Source organism: Haemorhous mexicanus, chromosome 3 (assembly GCF_027477595.1).
Source record: "Haemorhous mexicanus isolate bHaeMex1 chromosome 3, bHaeMex1.pri, whole genome shotgun sequence".
Taxonomy (NCBI): Eukaryota; Metazoa; Chordata; class Aves; order Passeriformes; family Fringillidae; genus Haemorhous; species Haemorhous mexicanus.
In genome coordinates, this window is record NC_082343.1 from 111,882,935 (window position 1) to 111,901,750 (window position 18,816).

An 18,816-nucleotide genomic window follows, 5' to 3' on the forward strand; every position below is an offset into this window, starting at 1 on the left:
CAATTGAGTAAGGATTTGTTGTTCTGTATCTCATCAAGTGATCCTGTGTATGTATGTGGCACCTCTGACTTTGCCATGACTAAAATCAAAATATTTCTGAATATTGGAGGACTGAAGTCAAAGTGGGTTTAACACAGCTTGTAGCCTCATGATTTGGGAAGATGCTCACCAGGGAAATCCAGTCAGCTAATGTTTCCCCACTGTGTAATTCAGAGCCCTGAGAAATGAAGCTCTGACTCAGATTTTTCCTCTAAGGAATCCTTTCTCTCGTGCTCCAGGTCTCCAGTGACTGCAGCAGGAATTTAGGGAGATTAGCTTTGGTAAATTAAAACTGGTATTTATGAATACTTTCCTTCCCCTGAGGGAAAATATTGCCCAAACTATCATTTCTGTTAGTGCTAAGAACAAAAAAGGGCATTTTAAAACATCTCAAGTGAAGGAAAATTTTTAATAAACACAAATTTTCTCTGTTTCTTCTTTCTCTCAGTACTTAGAATATTTGCCCAACTCTAATGCACTATTTTGGTCAGGATGGAAAGAACTGTACATTGTACATAGGAATAGGGAGTAAAATAAACCTGTCACCATGTTTTAATTCATTTACAGAAAGAGGAACTTGAGCCAGTAGGGTTTTTTGTCACCAGGTTTTCATTTGCTGTAGGTGAGATGAGCCCTCAAGCTTCCAGCTGGGTTTCATTCATGGCTGTGGAGTCCCTGTGTGCAGATATTGTGTATGTCCTGTGGGCAGAGAAGGTACCATGGTCATTTTGTCACACCAAGATGGAAATTAAGTTCCTACTTCTGGGAAGTGATTCCTCCAGATCATTTTGCTCACTGCACAGGCCTGGAGAAACCAGCTTGCATTCAGCTTGAGGGACTGGGTGAGATCTCCTTCAGATGTTCAACACAAATCCAGCTACCAAAACTCCACAGAAGGCTCTTTGAATATGTGTCCCATTCGACTAAAACTGCAGAAGGGATTTTGGCAAACTATAAATTCAACACCTCAGACATTTACAACATATATAGACTCTGTATGTTCAGCAGATGAAATGAATCTCAGTGCAAGATCATGGAATGATCTGCTACAAGAAGCTGTGGAAACTCAGTTTTGACTCACTGAGCAACATACTAAAAATGCTGGAATTGGTAGGGGAATAATACAAATGACAAAATGGTCCTTCATGCTTCTATCAAGGCACATATATTTTAGGCCTTTGGAGCACATTACTGGAATTCTGTTGTTTCACAGTCATTTATGTGTGCTATGGTGTTTGTGACAGTCTACACTGTCAGATTAACATCCATCATTATCTCATTGTTCAACCACAAAAGTAAGGCACTCCACTGGCATAGTACAGAACTATACTTTTCCTCCAAGTGCATAGCACAAACTTTGCCTGAGGGTTGTAAGAAAAAAAAAAAAAAAAAAAAGGAGACTTTCTTATGAGATAATTACACTTTGATTTGTCTGGTTTGAGGTGAATTTTCTTGGTATGAATGGTACCTGAAGGGGTTGGGGAACTACTGTCTCTCCCTGTTGATTCTGTGGCTGAAATGTATAGTATTAACAGGTTAATTATGGAAGGAATTAGCACAATTCTCTTCCATTTTCTTCACTGGCAATAGAGGTCATCAACACCTTCTGGAGGAAGCTATATGATGATGTGAAAGAAAAGGATTAGGAAGATAGGATTGATCCAAAACCCATAAAAACCAATAGGACTTTTTTCCAAACTATATCAATGGCATTGCAGCTGGATCTAAAAGTAAGGACTATCTTCTTTCTTCTCCTTATACACCCACAGTCACCTTACAAATTCTCATGGCAAGAAAAATCCCACATCAAAATGGTCATGGTCAAACCTAAGAAATAAGATTCAATGAGCTGTGATTCTTGCAGGATCTTATTTTGGTACTTTTTGGAACATGGTGTTCTTAAAGGTATCCCGCTTCCCAAAGAAGAAATTACCTTGATTTCTTCGAAGAGCTCTTGGCCTTCAGCCCTCCCGGCCGGCAGCAGGCAAACTTGCAGTCAATGACCTGGTAAATGATGGGGTTGTACATGGCTGCTGACTTTGCCAGCAGTGTTGGGACCACTGAGAACTGGATGGGGACCGAGTCTGGCCGTCCAAAGGCTGACCAGACGGAGACCACGGCGTAAGGGATCCAGGCAATGAGGAACCCTGCGCAGATCAACATTGCCACCTTGTGAGAGCAGAAAAGAGACAGCAGGGTTTATCCAGGACAGTCAGACACTGGCAGAGCAGCACACAGCTAGGCAGAGTGCAAGGGAGCTTCATTCCACTGAATGGAAATGAAAAATGATAACTTGCTTTTTCATGTAAATTTGCAATATGAACAAAATCTGCCTCTTTGGCTCGTGCCTGTGTTTCTTTTGCCTGACACAGAGCAGTAATGAGTCTGCTATCAGACCTTTAAAAATACAGTAAAGTCTGGCTAAATATGAGGGAACTAAATGAGATTTCAGAAAATAATAATAGCTTGATATCAAATTCAAATTATTTAAAGAGGGGATTCCTTTTGAAATGCAGAATCTCCTTTTTAGGATAATATACTGACAATAGCAGAGCACAAAGGTTCTTGGAAAAAGATCTTTTGAAAATTGGGAATTTAACTGAGAGTGAGAATGCTAGTAAAATGTCTAGATTTATTCCTCCTAACCCAAATCATGGATTTTCACTCCATTAGAATATGTAAATACTTTAAAAAACAAATTTATGTTAAATAGTTTAGTTCTGATAAATGAGTCCTGGCAAATTAGTAAATGACCTCCTTATAATGTAACAAAATGTAACCATAAGAAAGTTTAATATAAAACCAAAGAAAAACTGTTTGGGCCAAAATCTGTGATTTGTAGATTTTACCTGAACCAGTCTGTCTGCACTTGGTCACTGCCTGCTATCACTTCAAATGATGCCATGCCATCATACATCCTGGAAAACATCTGCCTTTGTACTGCTGCCACTGACAGATTAGTGCTGCAGCCACACTGGCAGCAGCACATGTGCACTCATTTGGAATAAGGCGATTAGCAGGATTAGAATACAAAAAAAAAAAATCACCAGAAGGCACAAGGGGTTTGGACATTGCATAACCTTTCCTGAAGCCTGGTCTTTTTGTTGTTTGTCACTGAAGGAACAGGGCAGGTGAGCCAAGGATCTCAAACACAGCCTGTTTGCTATGAATTGTGCTGTGGGTTCAAATGGATTATAAGGGAAACAAATTTTCCATATTTATATTTACCCCAACATTATGTTCTCCAGGGTAGAGCCAAGACAGGAGGGAAATATACTGGTGTTTCAACTCAGATAACATTGAATTTTTACATGATCCTTCCAATATGCAAAAAAAAATCCCCAAACCTGCAGGCTCAAATCAAAAGTTTCCATTGCTCTTCAAAGGAAATTTGCTGAATAACCACCAAAAAACATAACAATTTGAAGCATCCTTTTGAAAGGCAAGGGAAGTTGTACCAGCTGTCCTGGCAGCACTGGCTGGGCAGGTACGTAGCTGATATTTTCAGATATGTTTAGACATAATGTCCCTTATTGCTGCATGTTATATAACTCTCAGTTCAACTCAGAAAAATTGTAATAAAATTTGATCAGCCAAGCAAAACTTGCTGCTTGTCTCGCTCTTGGCCTGTCTTACAGAGGCTGGTGAATCTTTTACAGCTAAGGAATCTGATTTTGTTCAATACAAGGCTTTATTTTGAGATTTCCTGGCACAATAACCAGTATCAAGGATCATGTTGTCACCATTGCCAAACAGAAAAAAATTCAATCAGAAAGGGAAAACAGGACATGGTCTGAGATGGAAAATTAATGTTAGCAATTCAGTGCATTTTTATCAGCAGCTCATGGCTGAGCCCAGCTGATAAATTATTGGCATAAAAACAATTGCAGTGTCACAGGACCAATTTTGGTTTATATCTTCATTAACAGAGGAATGTAAACTGAAAGTTTTATTTCCCTGCTACAATAATCTGCTCTCTATCTGTTTTCTGTTATAATTCCTGTGCACATCAGTCACCTTCAATTACTGTTTGCAACTGTTTCTGAAGGCAAAGGATGTTTTATAGTGGGGAGCAGGGCCACAGGGAGATTATATGTCTTGTAAGGTTATAGGGGAAAGCTGTGGCAGAGCTTCAGAGTGGATCATGATCTCAGGGACCCAAGTGCCTTAATCACCAAATTATGTTTTTTCCCCATCTTGACAGTAACAGACGAGAAAGCTACAAAAACCACCCTCAGAATATTGTATCATTGTCCCCAAATCTGCTTCTATGACCCAACACAGCAAACTGAGGAAAATGTTCCTACCTACCTTGGTCAGCTTCATTTCAAGTATGTGGCTGTTCTGAATCCTGGTATCGTAGTGAGAAACTTCTTTGGTGGATGATTTGACTTTTAAAATTATTTTGACGTAGGAAAACACAATCACTGCAGTTGGGAACAGGAGGCAGAAGAAAAGGATGCTCAGAACAAAAACCTGTCCAGCCACTGAAGCCTGTGCCAGCCACCAGTCCAGAGTGCAGGAGGTCCCAAAGGGCTCGGGGGCGTAGCTCCCCACCCCAGCAAAAGGCACTGTAGCCCAGAACGTAGCATAGGCCCAGATTATTGCCAGGCAGATAAATGCATGGTGTCTCTTAAGCCAGGTACCTGGAGGAAAATCCAAGAGTTACAAGTTCATGTCTGGATGTGTTTGGCACCATGGAATATGTCGTGTCACTTGGAAGGGTTCAAGGCCAGGCTGGATGTGGCTGTGAGCAATCTGCTGTCCTGGAAGCTGTCCCTGTGGGGCCCTTTGGAACTGGATGGTCTTTGAAGTCCCTTCCAACCCAAACCATTCTATGATTCTGTGAAATAGGAGGTTTGTTGGCTGTTTGACAACAACTCTGTCATGTTCATCTTGGCTCTTTCCAGGTCCACAGTGACCCTGAGCTCACATTGTGCCTCATGGAGACAAAGGCACACTCACATGGAAGGATCCACCTGTCCTTATTTCAGACCTTTGCTTTCATTTGTGATTAATTTCAACTGAGAAGAGTCCAAACTAAAGAAATCCAAGCAACCAGCTCAGCAACTGTCGTGGGAATCTTGTCCAGTAATTTCAGTTCTTTAATGTAACTTGGGTTTTTTCCTATTTTTTCTCTCCTGTGTTACCTGACTAAAGCACAAACTCAGTGACTGAAAAACAAGGCTTTACAGTGGAAATAAGACATTTAAGATTTAATTTTACTTTTTCATTCTTTTCCAGTACAGAAAATCACCATGTGTATCCTGTCAGAAGTATCTGTAATACGTGTTTCCATGTATCCTTGCCTTTTTTATTTTAATTAAATGCAAATAGAACTCCTGGAGATCAGAACATTGTGTCTCTGCTTATCTTGCATACAGCTCTAATTCATCTAGAAAACGTTTCAATTTGCAGGGTTTTCATCATCATCATCTACACGTTCAACATATAGGACTCAGATAGGACTAACAAATTTAAATCTTTGTTTTTGAAGAAACTTGCAATATGGTGTAATAACATCTCCTTCCATCTTGGAACCCCCAACTCATTTGTAGTTTCTGACTCACAGGGGGTTTTGCACTCACTTCACACTAACATTAGGAAGATTTCTTTAGGGTTTCAGAGTGATTTAAAATAAAACTAAAGCAAAGAAACACCTGTAATTTGGATACATCCCTTTCCAGCTCATTTTACAAATCAAGATCACTAGAAGGAAAATGAACATTTCCTGACAAATTATGTATTCATGTATGATGGCTGAGAGACAGAAAGGTGCCTTGTTGTGTTCAGGGGTGGAAAAACAAAGCAACAATAGCACAATTATTAAAAGAGAAACATTTTTAAACCACCTCAACCAAGCATGATAAACATGCTTGTTTATTGCTCTGCATCATTTTGTATGGACCACGATGATCAGAGCCCTTGAGAACAAAGGTTTTGAAGAGTTTTCTCTCCCATGAACTAAGATGACCACAGCTGGTGGCACAAATGCAGCCAGCCATGAAATATTCAGTTCAGCTCTCCAAGTCTGAAAAATTGTCTGTGATTTGGGTTGCCACTGAATTATTTTTATAAGACTTCAACAGAAAAAACTGAAATCCTGCTTAATATTATTGGTGTATCTAACACTCAGCTAAGGAGACTTCCCCTGTACTCCCATTTAGGGTAAAATATGGACACACAGGGGTCTGTGATATCACATCTTAGCACAGTACCACAGCCTTTATCTGCTTACACAGACTGGCTTATTTACACTTCCTAGCTGCAAACCTTCCTTACAGCTTAACATGATTGATATTTCATGTTATCATGAAGAAACCTGTTGTGTCCCTCAGGTCACATGGGCAAGGTGTTCATTACTCTGAAGTCACCTTGAGCATTCCCTGTATTTGCATGGGAATTTAGTCCCTTACAATGCAACAGGAATACCTTTTCTAAACTGTGACACTATCATTTATCTGGAAAGAATTAAGCATATAATACATCATATCCAGAGGTACAAGATACTGATGGATATGGTGGTTACACCTTCCACTGCAAAATTCATTTCATCCTCTCAGGTTCCATTTCCATATTTGAGAGACTATTTCACATTATGACTTATTGCCCTTCCAAATCTCTTAGGTGCTTTAAATAGATTGCCACACACCACAGAGTAATTTAGGCATTTAAGAAGGAATATTTTTATGTTTTGGTCCATAAGACCCTGCAATTTGTCCATTACTGGCATCTGTTAATGCAGATAGGCCTTGACAGACATAAAGTGATTTATCTATGAAGGGTTGCAAAAACTCATGGCTTAAGCAGACAGCAGAGGGACAACATTGAGGGTGTTATGTCCAGCAAAATGAATTTAACTGGGATTTCTTGGATCATGCAAACATAAGCACCTCTGTGTACTCCCCTCTATATTTAAGAAAAGTATTCTGAAGAGCTTAATTACTTCTCTGTAGTAAGCTATAGCACTTAACACAGCTTTTCCACAGTCATAGATAACACAGTCATCTGTATACAGATACATATTTGTCTTACCATAGGACAAGTGGCAGATTTTCAGGTACCTGTCCAGGCTGACAGCTGTCATGGTGATGAGGCTCCCACAGCCAAAGAAGAAACCAGCCCACCCATACCAGCGGCAGCCCATCCACCCAAACATCCAGCGGTGGCAAAAGAAGGAGATGATGCTGAAGGGTTTGCCTACAACTTCAAAAGGAGGAGACAATGTCAGCCCACTGGTGAAACCCACCCTTGAGAAAATCTCCTTTTATCAGAAAGGCAAACCCTCTCCCTTGTAAAAACTAATACCTATAAAAGTGTTCAACATGAAAAAAGGGCTTCAGGCAGAGTAGGTGATGACTTTAGGCTGTAGAGTAAATTTAGATGGGGTATTTGGAAGAAAATCTTTACTCTGAGGGTGGTGAGTCACTGTCATGGGCTGCCCAGAGAAGCTGTGTAGGTTCCATCTCTGGACGTGTTCAAGGCCAGGTGGGATGAGGCTTGGAGCAACCTGGTACACTGGAAGGTGTCCCTGGCCATGGCAGGGGTTGGAACAAGATGGTCCTTAAGGTCCCTTCCAACCCAAAGGATTCTGTGATTCCATGGCTTGTGAGCACTCCATGCACAGGACTGAGCCTCAGACAGCTGTAGCTGGATCCCAAGATGAGGTAGGATGAGCCAAGCCTGCAGAAGGGCTGGAAAGGGGTGCTTTCCTATAAACCACAGGAACCAGAGGTAAACCAACACTCTGGAACCAATCAAGGGCAGGCTCTTCTCATTAGGAAACCTTCAGAGTATGTGTTAGGTCCACAGGCCAATACCTAAACAGGATGGGTGATGGTGAGTCAGAGCCTGAAGCAGGCACAAATCTACTTAGTCTGCATCCCTGTAGTAGAGGTAGACTAGGTGAAGACACCCAGCCAATTAGGTATCTTCAAGCACAAGGTAAAGAAATTTGCCTTCAAAAAGGACTTTTTCAAACCTGTCAAGGCCCAGCAGTAGGATACACAGAGAGGTAAAGTGTTAGGTGGGAAAGAAAGATGTGGACTTGAGCTGCAGAAGTGGTTTCAGCTTCTCTGCACACCACACATTACTTTGGTGCCACCTAGCAAGCCACTGCACACAGGTATCAAAACGTTCTGAGCTTCCCCAAAGAGATGGGAAATGAGTAACTATTTTTGAGGCTTTCTCTTAGTGGCACTTTATCTCATTCCTCCACAGGTAAAAGTGAGTGCTGGATAATGGAAGAAGTGAAGTTTGGTCAAATGATATTCCATTCTCACCTTAAAGCAAGTTTACATTTTCCATATTCTTTTTAAGTATTGTGACAAATAAAAAGTTTGAAAATTTTAATTATCTATTTGGAAATCTCCTTTTTTTCTCCCAATTATTACCTTTCTTGGACTTAATTAGGCAAAGAAAATAAATCAACTTTAATGGAACAGAAAACTCAAAAATTTACAATCTAGGGACATCAGTTTTCCAAAAACTTCAGTTTTACTTACCACCCTGATCTTAAATTCTCCCAGGCCTGAACATTCCAAGTGCAATATTCAAACAACATTAAATATTGAACTCCACATCCCTGTGACAGTATTCCTTCCTGCACAGGAGCAGCCAGAGCACCTCAAGGATTTGAAAACACCTCAGCTTCCCTGGGCTGGTTTCCCTGGCTGAACCAGTGTCTGTAATGCCATAAAAGCTCAGTGAATTGGTTTATGGAGATGGCAAAAATGATCTTGCAAACTGTATCTCCCACATGGTAACCTATTCATAGAAACCAAGACAAAAATCTCTATTTTGTTGAAGTGATCTTTTACCTAAAAACATTCAATTTCACATTGAATTGATGTAAAACCATGCATTCTCTTTTCATTCTTAACAGAAAATTAAAGCATTTCTTCCAAAACCAAATCTTACAGAAAATTACCTTTCTTCCATCTTCGATGCCAAAAGCACCAGGATTGAAAACCCTTCAAAATCAGATGCATTTTTAAAAAAGGTATTTTTGGATAAGCCTAAGTCTGTAAGGGAAGTTCTGCCTGGACCTGCAGGATGTGCTCAGGTCAGTGTATAAGGTACTTTTCTCCATTTTTAATTTTTCAAGCAAAAGCTGGCCTGAGTGATTAAAGTTTCAAGAAAAAACATTAAATATAGCAAGGTCTAGGTGATGGGCTAACAATCAAGTCAGCAACTTTAGACATATAAGTGACTGACAGCTTTAAAGGCCGACACATTTCTTTGCACAAAATCAAATTTCTCTTCAGCAGCAGGACTGGGAGCAGCCCCGAGCACGGTGCCAGTGCAAAATCAGTCTGATGCAGCCTTGAACAAGGGGCTGGTGCCACCCTGTGGAAATCTGCAGAAAGCAGAACTCTTCAAAAAGGTGTTAAGACGAGTGTGTGAAATATGAAGATTTTGTGAAAAAAAAATTCCATCTTCAGTTTATCCAGCAGACAGAACCCATCACATTTCTCTACTTAGCAACTTCCATTAATTTAAAAAAAAAAAAAAAAAAAAAAAAAAAAATTAAGGAACGGGGAAAACCAAGCATGGCATGGCTCTGGGAATCATTATTTTTAATTCCAAAATGTAAATCCCAGAGAGATTGAGATCCCCATGGAAGAAGGCAAGGTGACCAAGTGGTGCACTGGTGACAGACCATAACAGAGACATCTCCAGCCCTCACACTAAGAGGGGTCCCACACAAGCTGTGGTTTGAGTGGTTGGGACACACACTTTTTATGGTGAGGCAATACCTAAATTAAAATTAATCCAACCATAGAATCACAGAATATTTTGAGTTGGAAGAGATCTTAAAGACCATCTCATTCCACCCCCTGCCATGGGCAAGGACACCTTCCACTATCCCAGGTTGCTCCAAGCCCCATCCAACCTGGCCTTGGACACTTCCAGGGATGGGGCAGCCACAGCTCCACTGGGCAAAATTCAGAATGTAATGCTGGGGAAATTCTCCTGAAACACTCCTTCTCATTGGACAGACTAATATGAGCCTTACAATACAGATTCTTAAAACACAAAGAAAATGGGAATATCACAGAGGAAGGAGAAGCCAGTCTGGGGCTTTTCCTTAACTTCTAAGTGCTGGGAGGTGGAAGCAGTGTGTCCATCACAGAAATGCCAGAGAAATCATTGGGATTTCTCTGTGTGCTAGCAGTGATATTTATACTAACATCTTTCTTCTACTGAATTAGTATTTCATTTAAGAATCCATGTTAACTGACCAAAACCTTTGGAATCTGCAGGGATGAGCAGATCTTTGGTCTTGTGCTGTGAGAGTTCAAAAAAGCATCAGTCTGGGGAGGCTGGGAGACATAATTTTATATTGTTCAGTGAATATTTTTGGAGTTTAGATGAGGGCAAAAGCAGCTGGCAGAGACAAGGGTAGGAAAAGGATGCACTGGAGCTGAGGGCAGAGGTCTCAGTTTATACAGCACACAGGGGACAGATGATCCTGCAGGCATGGGAGTATAATTCCATTTATATGGCACTGGGGAGATCCCATGGTCAGCTGGGTCCTGATACCCGTTGGATTGTCTGCCATCCAAAATATCCTTTTCTAAAGGACATCCAGCCCTTTCCCTGAGAGCAGCTGAATCAGTCTCATGTCAAGAGCCAGAACAACCATCTCTGCAACTCTGGCTAAACCTCTCCAAAGCTCCCTCCTCCAATGCCAGGACATCCAGACTGTGAGGTTGAAATAAAAATCCTCCCAACTGGCTCACACTCTACAGATTGACACAAAGGTTTGATCCAGAGACAAAGGAGGATGGCCACCAGAGAGAAAACTATTAGCTTTGATGGGCTGATGGCCACTGGCATCTTCCAATTATTTGGCTAAACTTTTATTTTTGAGGCATTTAGATCTATTCTATTCACCCTATGGCAAGAAAACCATCATTTTCTGCACCTGTAATACTGAGCTATTTTGTGGTTATTGTGCCAGGGTGCACATGGCAGCTGCCTTTGGAGACCTGCCCAGTGCTGGGGTGAACAGGAGCTCTGCCTGTTTGATAAAATCAACCCTAATTTTTCCTCTGTGCTGTTCATTTCTTCCCATCAAGCTGTTCAGGAATGTTGTTTTCCATCCACCCCTATTATTTACATGCAAATAATAGAGCAGAAATATCTGCAGCAAAAGTCATTTGATGCTCCCATGACTTGCAGAGGAATGTCTCTTGTTGCTGCCAGGCAGAATGGTGAGATGGTAAAAACAAGGGAAAATAAAAACAAAGGAAAATAAAAACACGAAATTACCTGAAATGCCCAGATCACACACTGCTAAATTAACAGTCATTATCTCAGCAGGTCTCAGCTTCTTTTTTCGCTTTGAGGACATAAAAATAACATACCCATTTCCCAGAGTTGAAAGGATCCCTGTAATAATGGAAAATAGAATAACATTCCAATTAGAATCATCCTCAAAACCAGCAATACTCCATCTTCCTGGTGAAATTCCCTGACATTTTCAGCCTGAACTTGTGGTTCTTAAGGCTGGGCATTTTAACCTGAAATGTGATCCCCTCATTGTCACTCTGCAGCTCACAGACCTCGACTGCAGACACATCCCTCCCACAGCAAATGCTGTTTTCTCCCCTGCAGGAGGGCATTGCTTTCACCAGCTGAGCCTGCACAGACACTGACTGAATGCTCACAGCAGAAACCCCATAATCCCTCTGCCCTGACCAGCACAATTCTCACTCAAAGGCTTATCCAGCCACAAGAACCAAATTCAGCTCTCTGTAATCACAGGAACCAGAACCTGACCAATTTCAACTTTATTAAATATTCCAATCAGATGTTAAGGGATTCATTTCCAGTTTAATTTAAATTAATATACTGATATCAAATCTTAAATCTTACATTAAAATGTATTTCTATCATAAGAAAAAAAATTATAAAATAAATCTGATTAATCTGATTTTCATTTCCAGGTGGAATTCAGTGCATGGGATCCTTCTCATGACATATTTTTTTCCATATCATCACACAAGAACCTGCAGGTACCAGCTCTGCAAGTGGTGCATCTGCCATGGAATTAATCACACCACTACAGAAAATTGTAGGATTTCGAGTTCCCTTAAAGAAAATGTGTCTTCACTAATTAATGTTTGAAAGAGTTTAAGGTCAGAGGGAGATATTTGCTGTGGAAACACAGGACAGCAGAGAACATCCTTCTCATGGAGCCAGAAGGTGAAAATCCCAAAGGGACCATGGCCCATTGAGACTCACACCTGATCAGGGGAGACACAAAAGAACAAGGGAAAGGCAGAAGAAAAGAGTGGAGAGCAAAGAGTGCCTGTGCTGCCACTGCCTCACAAAAGGGACTTACAACAGCACTGAGGCAAATGCTGGAGAGAAGTTCAGCCCAGGAAAGGGTGAGGGAGGGTGTTTGCCAGAAGTATTTTAGGTTTAAAGGGTGAGGAAGGGTGTTTGCCAGAAGTATTTTAGGTTTAAAGGGTGAAGAAGGGTGTTTGCCAGAAGTATTTTAGGTTGGACACCTTTGTTCCTCCCTACTTAAATCAGTAATTAAACTTGAAGCTTTGGGGGTTGGAACCACATGATGAGAGTTGGAATGAGATGATATTTAAGGTCCATCCAACCCAAAGCATTCTGTGATTCCATGATTCTGAATTTATTCCCCTCAAGGAGCCTGTTTGCCCACGGCATAGCTGGAGTGAATCTTCCTGTCTTTATCCCCACCCTGCCTTCACCTCCACTGCTTTTTCTCTGCCTGTTTCCTCCCTGTCCCACTCTGAGGCTTGTCCTGAGTGCTTGGCTACCTGCTGAGGCCAGCTGCTCACACTGCTCCAAAAATGTCATGAACAACCTGTCTTTCCTGTGTTGATGAGGCATCAAAGTCACCCTTTGTGCTGCCTTGCACCCAGGGCTCTGCTGGGGCAATTTCTGTTTCCAGAGTGCCCCAGCACCCTCCAGCCCCCAGCACTGCTGCCCTCTCCAAATGGTGTACCTTTGAATACCACATCATTTTCATCTGAGTCTTCTGGCAGGCCAGACCTCAGGAAATGTGGTTTGGTCATTAAATGGGAATTTAATTATTTAGTGATTAATTTGGTAATTCGGTAATAAATAATCCAGTATTTAAATGGGTATTTTGTTATTTACTCTGATCCATCAATGGCATGATCCCCTTGCAAGAGTGCCTTGTCCCCACAGAATCAACAAATCCAGCCTGGAAACATCCATGAGACAGAGAGAGAAATGGTTCCCAGATGTTAAAACTAAATTATCTATCAAGAAATATGATAAATGTGAATGAGGAACTAAAAGTTTACCAAACTCAGGAGGAAAATTTTTTTTATTTTGAATTTTTCTGTATTAAATGCAACACATTGGAATTTTTTTATTTTTATATTGACAATACTGTTTTCTGTATTATTTTACAAAATAAATAGAAGAGCAGAAGCTGGCTTATTATTGATCTTAGATTTTCTCAACAAATTTTATTTATCCTGGGTGAATTAAATTCTAAAAACAAGCTACTCTTATGGCTCTGCAAATTTAATCTGAATTATAAGCAGATAGAGGTATTCATATGAGTAATTTTCTTCCTCATAGCTGAGTGAATGAATCTCAGCACTGTGAGCATTTTTTATATATTTTAATCCTTTTCTCTCTTAATGCCATTTTCCTCTCCAGTGATATTTAGGATAACTGGAGTGCCAGCATCCAGTTTGAAATGCCCTTTGAAAGCATTTGACATTTCCCTGAATCTCTTTCAACTGGCTGGCAGTCTAGAGAGACATCTCTATCAGCCAAGTGGCTCTGAAGTTGCCAAGCTGCTCTGAAACCACTGCTCATTATTAATATCAATGTTTCAGAGAGCCCCAGCCCACTGAACTCTCAATCCCATGGCTGGAAGGGGTCCATTGATCATTTGTGCTGCCTTTTGTCTATGCCTGCTTCTGAAAATTGCTTCTCTGAACCTTTTTTTAACTCCTTGGTGATCAAAACTGTATGATCTCCTTAGGTGAGGCATCTAATGTCCATTTCTCCTGCTATGAAATGACTTTCCCAGCAGGCAGCTGAAGCCCTTGCTGGAGCAGGCTCCCAGCTCTGGTAGGTTGGAAACAGCTGGAAAAAGACATTTCAGATATAAAAAAAAGGCTCTTTTTCAGGAGAACTGTCCATGGCACTGTGGCACCATGACATAGATACAAACAAAGAGCCAAGGATGTGACAACTAAAAAAGTGACACCTGCAGAGACAGAGCCAGGCTGAGACACACAACCTGCAGTGAGAAGGGAAAGTGTTTACAAGGAGCCAGCTGGAGAAATAAACTTCCACTTCTCCAACCTGGCAGTGGCACTAAACCATCAGAGAAAATGAAATTTAAAAAAGAGGAAAAAAAAGATAGTTCAGGATTTTGTTTTCAATTAAGTTGTTTCATAACAGGCTGAGGAAGAGTGCACACCAGTTTGTAAATCAATAGTGACTTGCCAAAGGGTTTCAGAGGAGCTGACAGCCAGCAGGGCCCTGCTCAGTAGTTTGTCACCCTGCCTGGCTGTACAGTGAATCAATCAAGGCAGTGATAAAAAAGCTGCTGGGAGGAGTGACAAAGATAAAAGAATTGGATTCTCATAACTGTGTGCATAGTCTGATTATTTTTTTTTTCAAGACTATTAGAAAGCTACACATGGAAATGAACTTCTCAGGACAAATGATCATGTACTCACATAGAATTTATCAGACTAGTCAAGACTCCTGATTTTCTTCAAAGACAAAAGAACAATTATTTTTCTATTTCAAATTGAAATACTTCAGCTGTACACCCAGTCTGACCCTAAAACCTCTGCAGGGGTTCCTGATATGATCCAGCCTTGTTCACTCACTGTTCAACTTCTCCTTTTTGAAAGAAATTTTAAACTCACTTGCACCTTACACAGCTCAAGTGCAAAAAGATGCACAAAAGCAGTCCTGGCTTCTCTCCTCCTGCTTCCCTGTCCCTGCTGTCAGGCTGTCCCCACAGGCCATCCTCAAAGAGGCCACAATTTCCTGCAAAGGATTAGGGAATGCAGTTCTGTGGAAAACTGTGACAGGTTTAGTCTGAATCACAAGTCGTAATAAAAAAACATTGGAATCATAAAATCATTTAGGTTGGAAATGACCTCCAAGATGATCAAGGCCAGCTTTTGACTGAGCACCACCATGCCCACCAGAGCATACCACAAAGTGCCACCTCCACTCATTTTCTGAACACTGCCAGGGCTAAAGATTTCACCATCCCCTGGGCAGCCCATTCCTCTGCTCAACCATTCTTTCAGGGAAGAATTTTTTTCCTTATATCTTTTTTTCTATAGATCCAAGGATTATGCAAATACAGCACTTATATGGATATGGGAAGACCATAATTAGCTCTAATAAAAGCCACTAGTGAAGTTTTTTATGCTCTCAAGGGCAAAGCAATTAACCAAGTAAAACGGATTTCAAAACACACACTTCAAAAAAAAAGTTAATTTAAAGCTAAATGTTGGATATGAGGTATACAGAAACATATAGGAACAGCAGAACTACCCTGACCCAGGCCACTGGATACAATGAGTTCACAAGTCCAATATCAAAATGATTATGAGACCTTTTAAAACTATAATTTCATTTTGCTCACATTGCTCACAAAACTGCTCTGTGCCTTTATGGTTGGCTTTTGGCTTTTCACTGGAAATTTTTGATTCTTGTTCCCTGCCCTAATTTGATTATGCCTGTGTTGTTCAAGACATTTCACACCTGACAGGGGTAATTTTTGGAACAGGATAAATCTACACTAAACGCAGTGAATATAACAAGACAACACAGTGTGTATTGGGAAGATTCATCCATCAGACATATTTCCTGGGATTACAGCTAAGTTTACTTAACCAAGTGAAAAAAAGACACAAAAAGGGGGTTGTTTTGTACAGTTCAGTGAAAACTTCTGTCTGCAGAGCGACAGGAAAAAAAAAAATGTGTGTGAAAAGTGAGGATACCTACAGAACAATGCATGAACACCAAAAACAGCACTGAGATATGGCTTCACCTGTTACCCCTGCTGCTCTGAATTCTTTTTTCAATAAAGGCATAAGCAGAAAAGAAACAAGAAATAAACACAAACATAAATAGAAGGTGTGGGAACCCAGGAAATTCCTCTGGCTGCCCTGGAGGGCTCAGAGACCTTGGCACATAGGCCAAGACCCCTGTGCCTTTGATTTAGCCCTTGGAAAAAACAATTACCAACCTTTATATGAAGGATTACAAGACAAAACAGTTTAAGTAGAATGATAGTGAATTTATCACGGGGTGAAAAAGTAGATTTTGGGGGTTTTAGAAGGGGGGTTCGGGGGGCGAGATGGAGGAATCTGGGTGTATCCAGCCTTTCTCCTTCTTCTTCTTCTTGGCCTCCATTTTCTGCTGTGATGTTGGCACTTTTAGATTGGTTAGAGTAGAAGCTCACAGTCTAACATAGGTGATAGGTATTGGAAAGTAATTGTAAACATTGTATATGTAATTTTCAGTATAAAGACACAACACCACCCCGGGGCAGGCAGAGTGCCTTGGGCTGTCTTGCTGAGTGGACCTTGGCAGGGCAGGAGAAAGAATTTTATAGATAAGATACAATAAACAACCTTGAGACCAAGAAATTAGGAGCTCTGACTCCTTCTTCAAGCACCAGGCTGGGAAAAGAAACTTTTTAACATTTCTTGGGGTCACTCTGACCAGCAAGAGACCCCGAGAAGAAGGGAAATAATAATGAAAACTCTGCTACCTCCACTATGGAAAAGATTACAGTAATTAGATCAGTCAGAGGAAAAGCAGTAAGACAGAGTGGGGGGCGTGTAAAGCAGTGAGTGAGAAACACAATGGTAGGACTGACAGACAGATCTTGGTATTTTCTGCACAACTCATTGAACAAGACAATGAATCAAAACTGAAATAAATGTCAAGGAATCACTGTGCACCCTGTGTTCAGCCTTGTCTTCAGGCATCTGACACCTGCAGCCCAGTTTTCTGTAGAACAGTTCTGTCCTCAGATCAGTTTTAGTAAGAAAATTGTTGTTATGCTGTGAGAAACTGTGTGAAGACCATAAAGCATAAAGGAACTTAAATTATTGAAAGAAGAATGAAATGGAATGGAATGGAATGGAATGGAATGGAATGGAATGGAATGGAATAGAATAGAATAGAATAGAATAGAATAGAATAGAATAGAATAGAATAGAATAGAATAGAATAGAATAGAATTTGGAATAGCCTGGGTTGGACAGAACCCACATGGATCATTGAAGTCCAGCTCCTGACCCTGTAGAGGACAATTCCAAGAATTCCACCCTGTGCCTGAGAGCTTTGCCCAAACACTTCTGGGGTTCTGTCAGGCTTGGTGCTGTGACCACTGCCCTGGGGAGCTGTTCTAGCACCCAAACATCCTTTGGGGGAAGAACCTTTCCTGATATCCAACCTAAACCTCCCTTACTCAGCTTCATGCTATTCCCTCAGGTGTTGAGGCAAATATGGATACAAAATGACATAATTCTGCCCTCCTCCACAAAGTAAAGAAGGCAAATTATCAAGAATAAGGTCCAGTTTATCCCTAGAAAAAATAGAAACCAGCATTTTCCTGCTGAATGATACCTCCTTGGCATGTGAATACTTTTAAATCAGTCCCAGCTATCATGAGGGTGCACTAACCAAGAGATAATTGTATTTATTCCGCTTGCAAGGTCTCCAACACAAAAGGATGGGGAGGGTGATAGGCAGAAAATATTGCTCAATATGATGTGTAACAGAGGACAGATGATGCCAGGACCTGAGCAAGGGTCACATGAACACATCTGAGGGTGTTCAGGCTGTGAAAACAGGCCATAAAACCCACAATGCATACTGAGGGAAACCCTATTCTGCCCAGGAACAAATTAAACTGCTGAGTAGCAACCTATATGTTATCAAAAACAATGAGTATGTCTTCACTTTTTTCTAGAACATCTACTGAAAGTCACTTTTGGCTACCTGCAGCAGAATTATCTGTTGATATTAACTGTTGGCACCATATTTCTAACACATTATCCCTCCTTCCTCCTAGAGTTTTCTTTCTAGTATGAAAAAATGTGTAATTACACATCTAATGAACAGCAGTTTCTGCTTCTTTTCTGAGAGCTGCAAGGATGTACCAGCACAGCCATATTTCAAAGACCAAATATAAAATCATTACCAATTATTGTCAAATAAAAGCCAGCTATGATGTCAGCTTCCCTAGAGAGCTTTGATGCAAAGGGATCTTCCTTTTGGAGATAGTGTGGGATGTATTCTTCCTGGGAAGAATTGTTGTGGTCTGATGCCATCCCACTCATGTCCAGTGAAGTGCCTGAAAAACAAAAGAACAGAGTTTGCAACAGATCACACCTGCTGTAAGAAAATGTGAAGATATTTTTGTCCATACACAGGATCCATCTTCCCATTTTCAATTCTGCCCTGACACTTCTCAGGGCATTTCAGGATACCATTCAAACTTGCATAAAGCATCACGCCACGATTTGGGTCATGACTTAGTTTATCCAGGAACATCATTATTCACATGGGACCACAACAGGAAAAAGGCATTGAGCTATTGGAGAGTGTCCAGAGGAGGCCACAAGGATGGTGAAGGGTCTGGAGTGTCAGAACCCAGGACATTCCTCTGACTGTCGAGACCCTGGCAGGGGGCTCAGAGACCTTGGCACGGAGTCAAAAACTCCTGTGCCCTCCATCTTAGCCCATGGAAACAATTAC

General features: G+C 41.0%; 1 protein-coding gene across 1 annotated transcript; it reads right to left on the reverse strand.

Moving 5' to 3' along the window:
• Positions 1-429: 429 nt before the first annotated feature.
• On the reverse strand, positions 430-18,570 carry OPN5 (opsin 5). Its single transcript, XM_059843409.1, is given in 7 exon segments — positions 430-738; positions 1,973-2,208; positions 4,351-4,685; positions 7,075-7,245; positions 11,317-11,436; positions 18,260-18,426; positions 18,428-18,570. Coding segments are annotated over 7 exon segments (1,236 nt in total). The 3' UTR covers positions 430-674.
• Between the last annotated feature and the right edge of the window lie 246 nt (positions 18,571-18,816).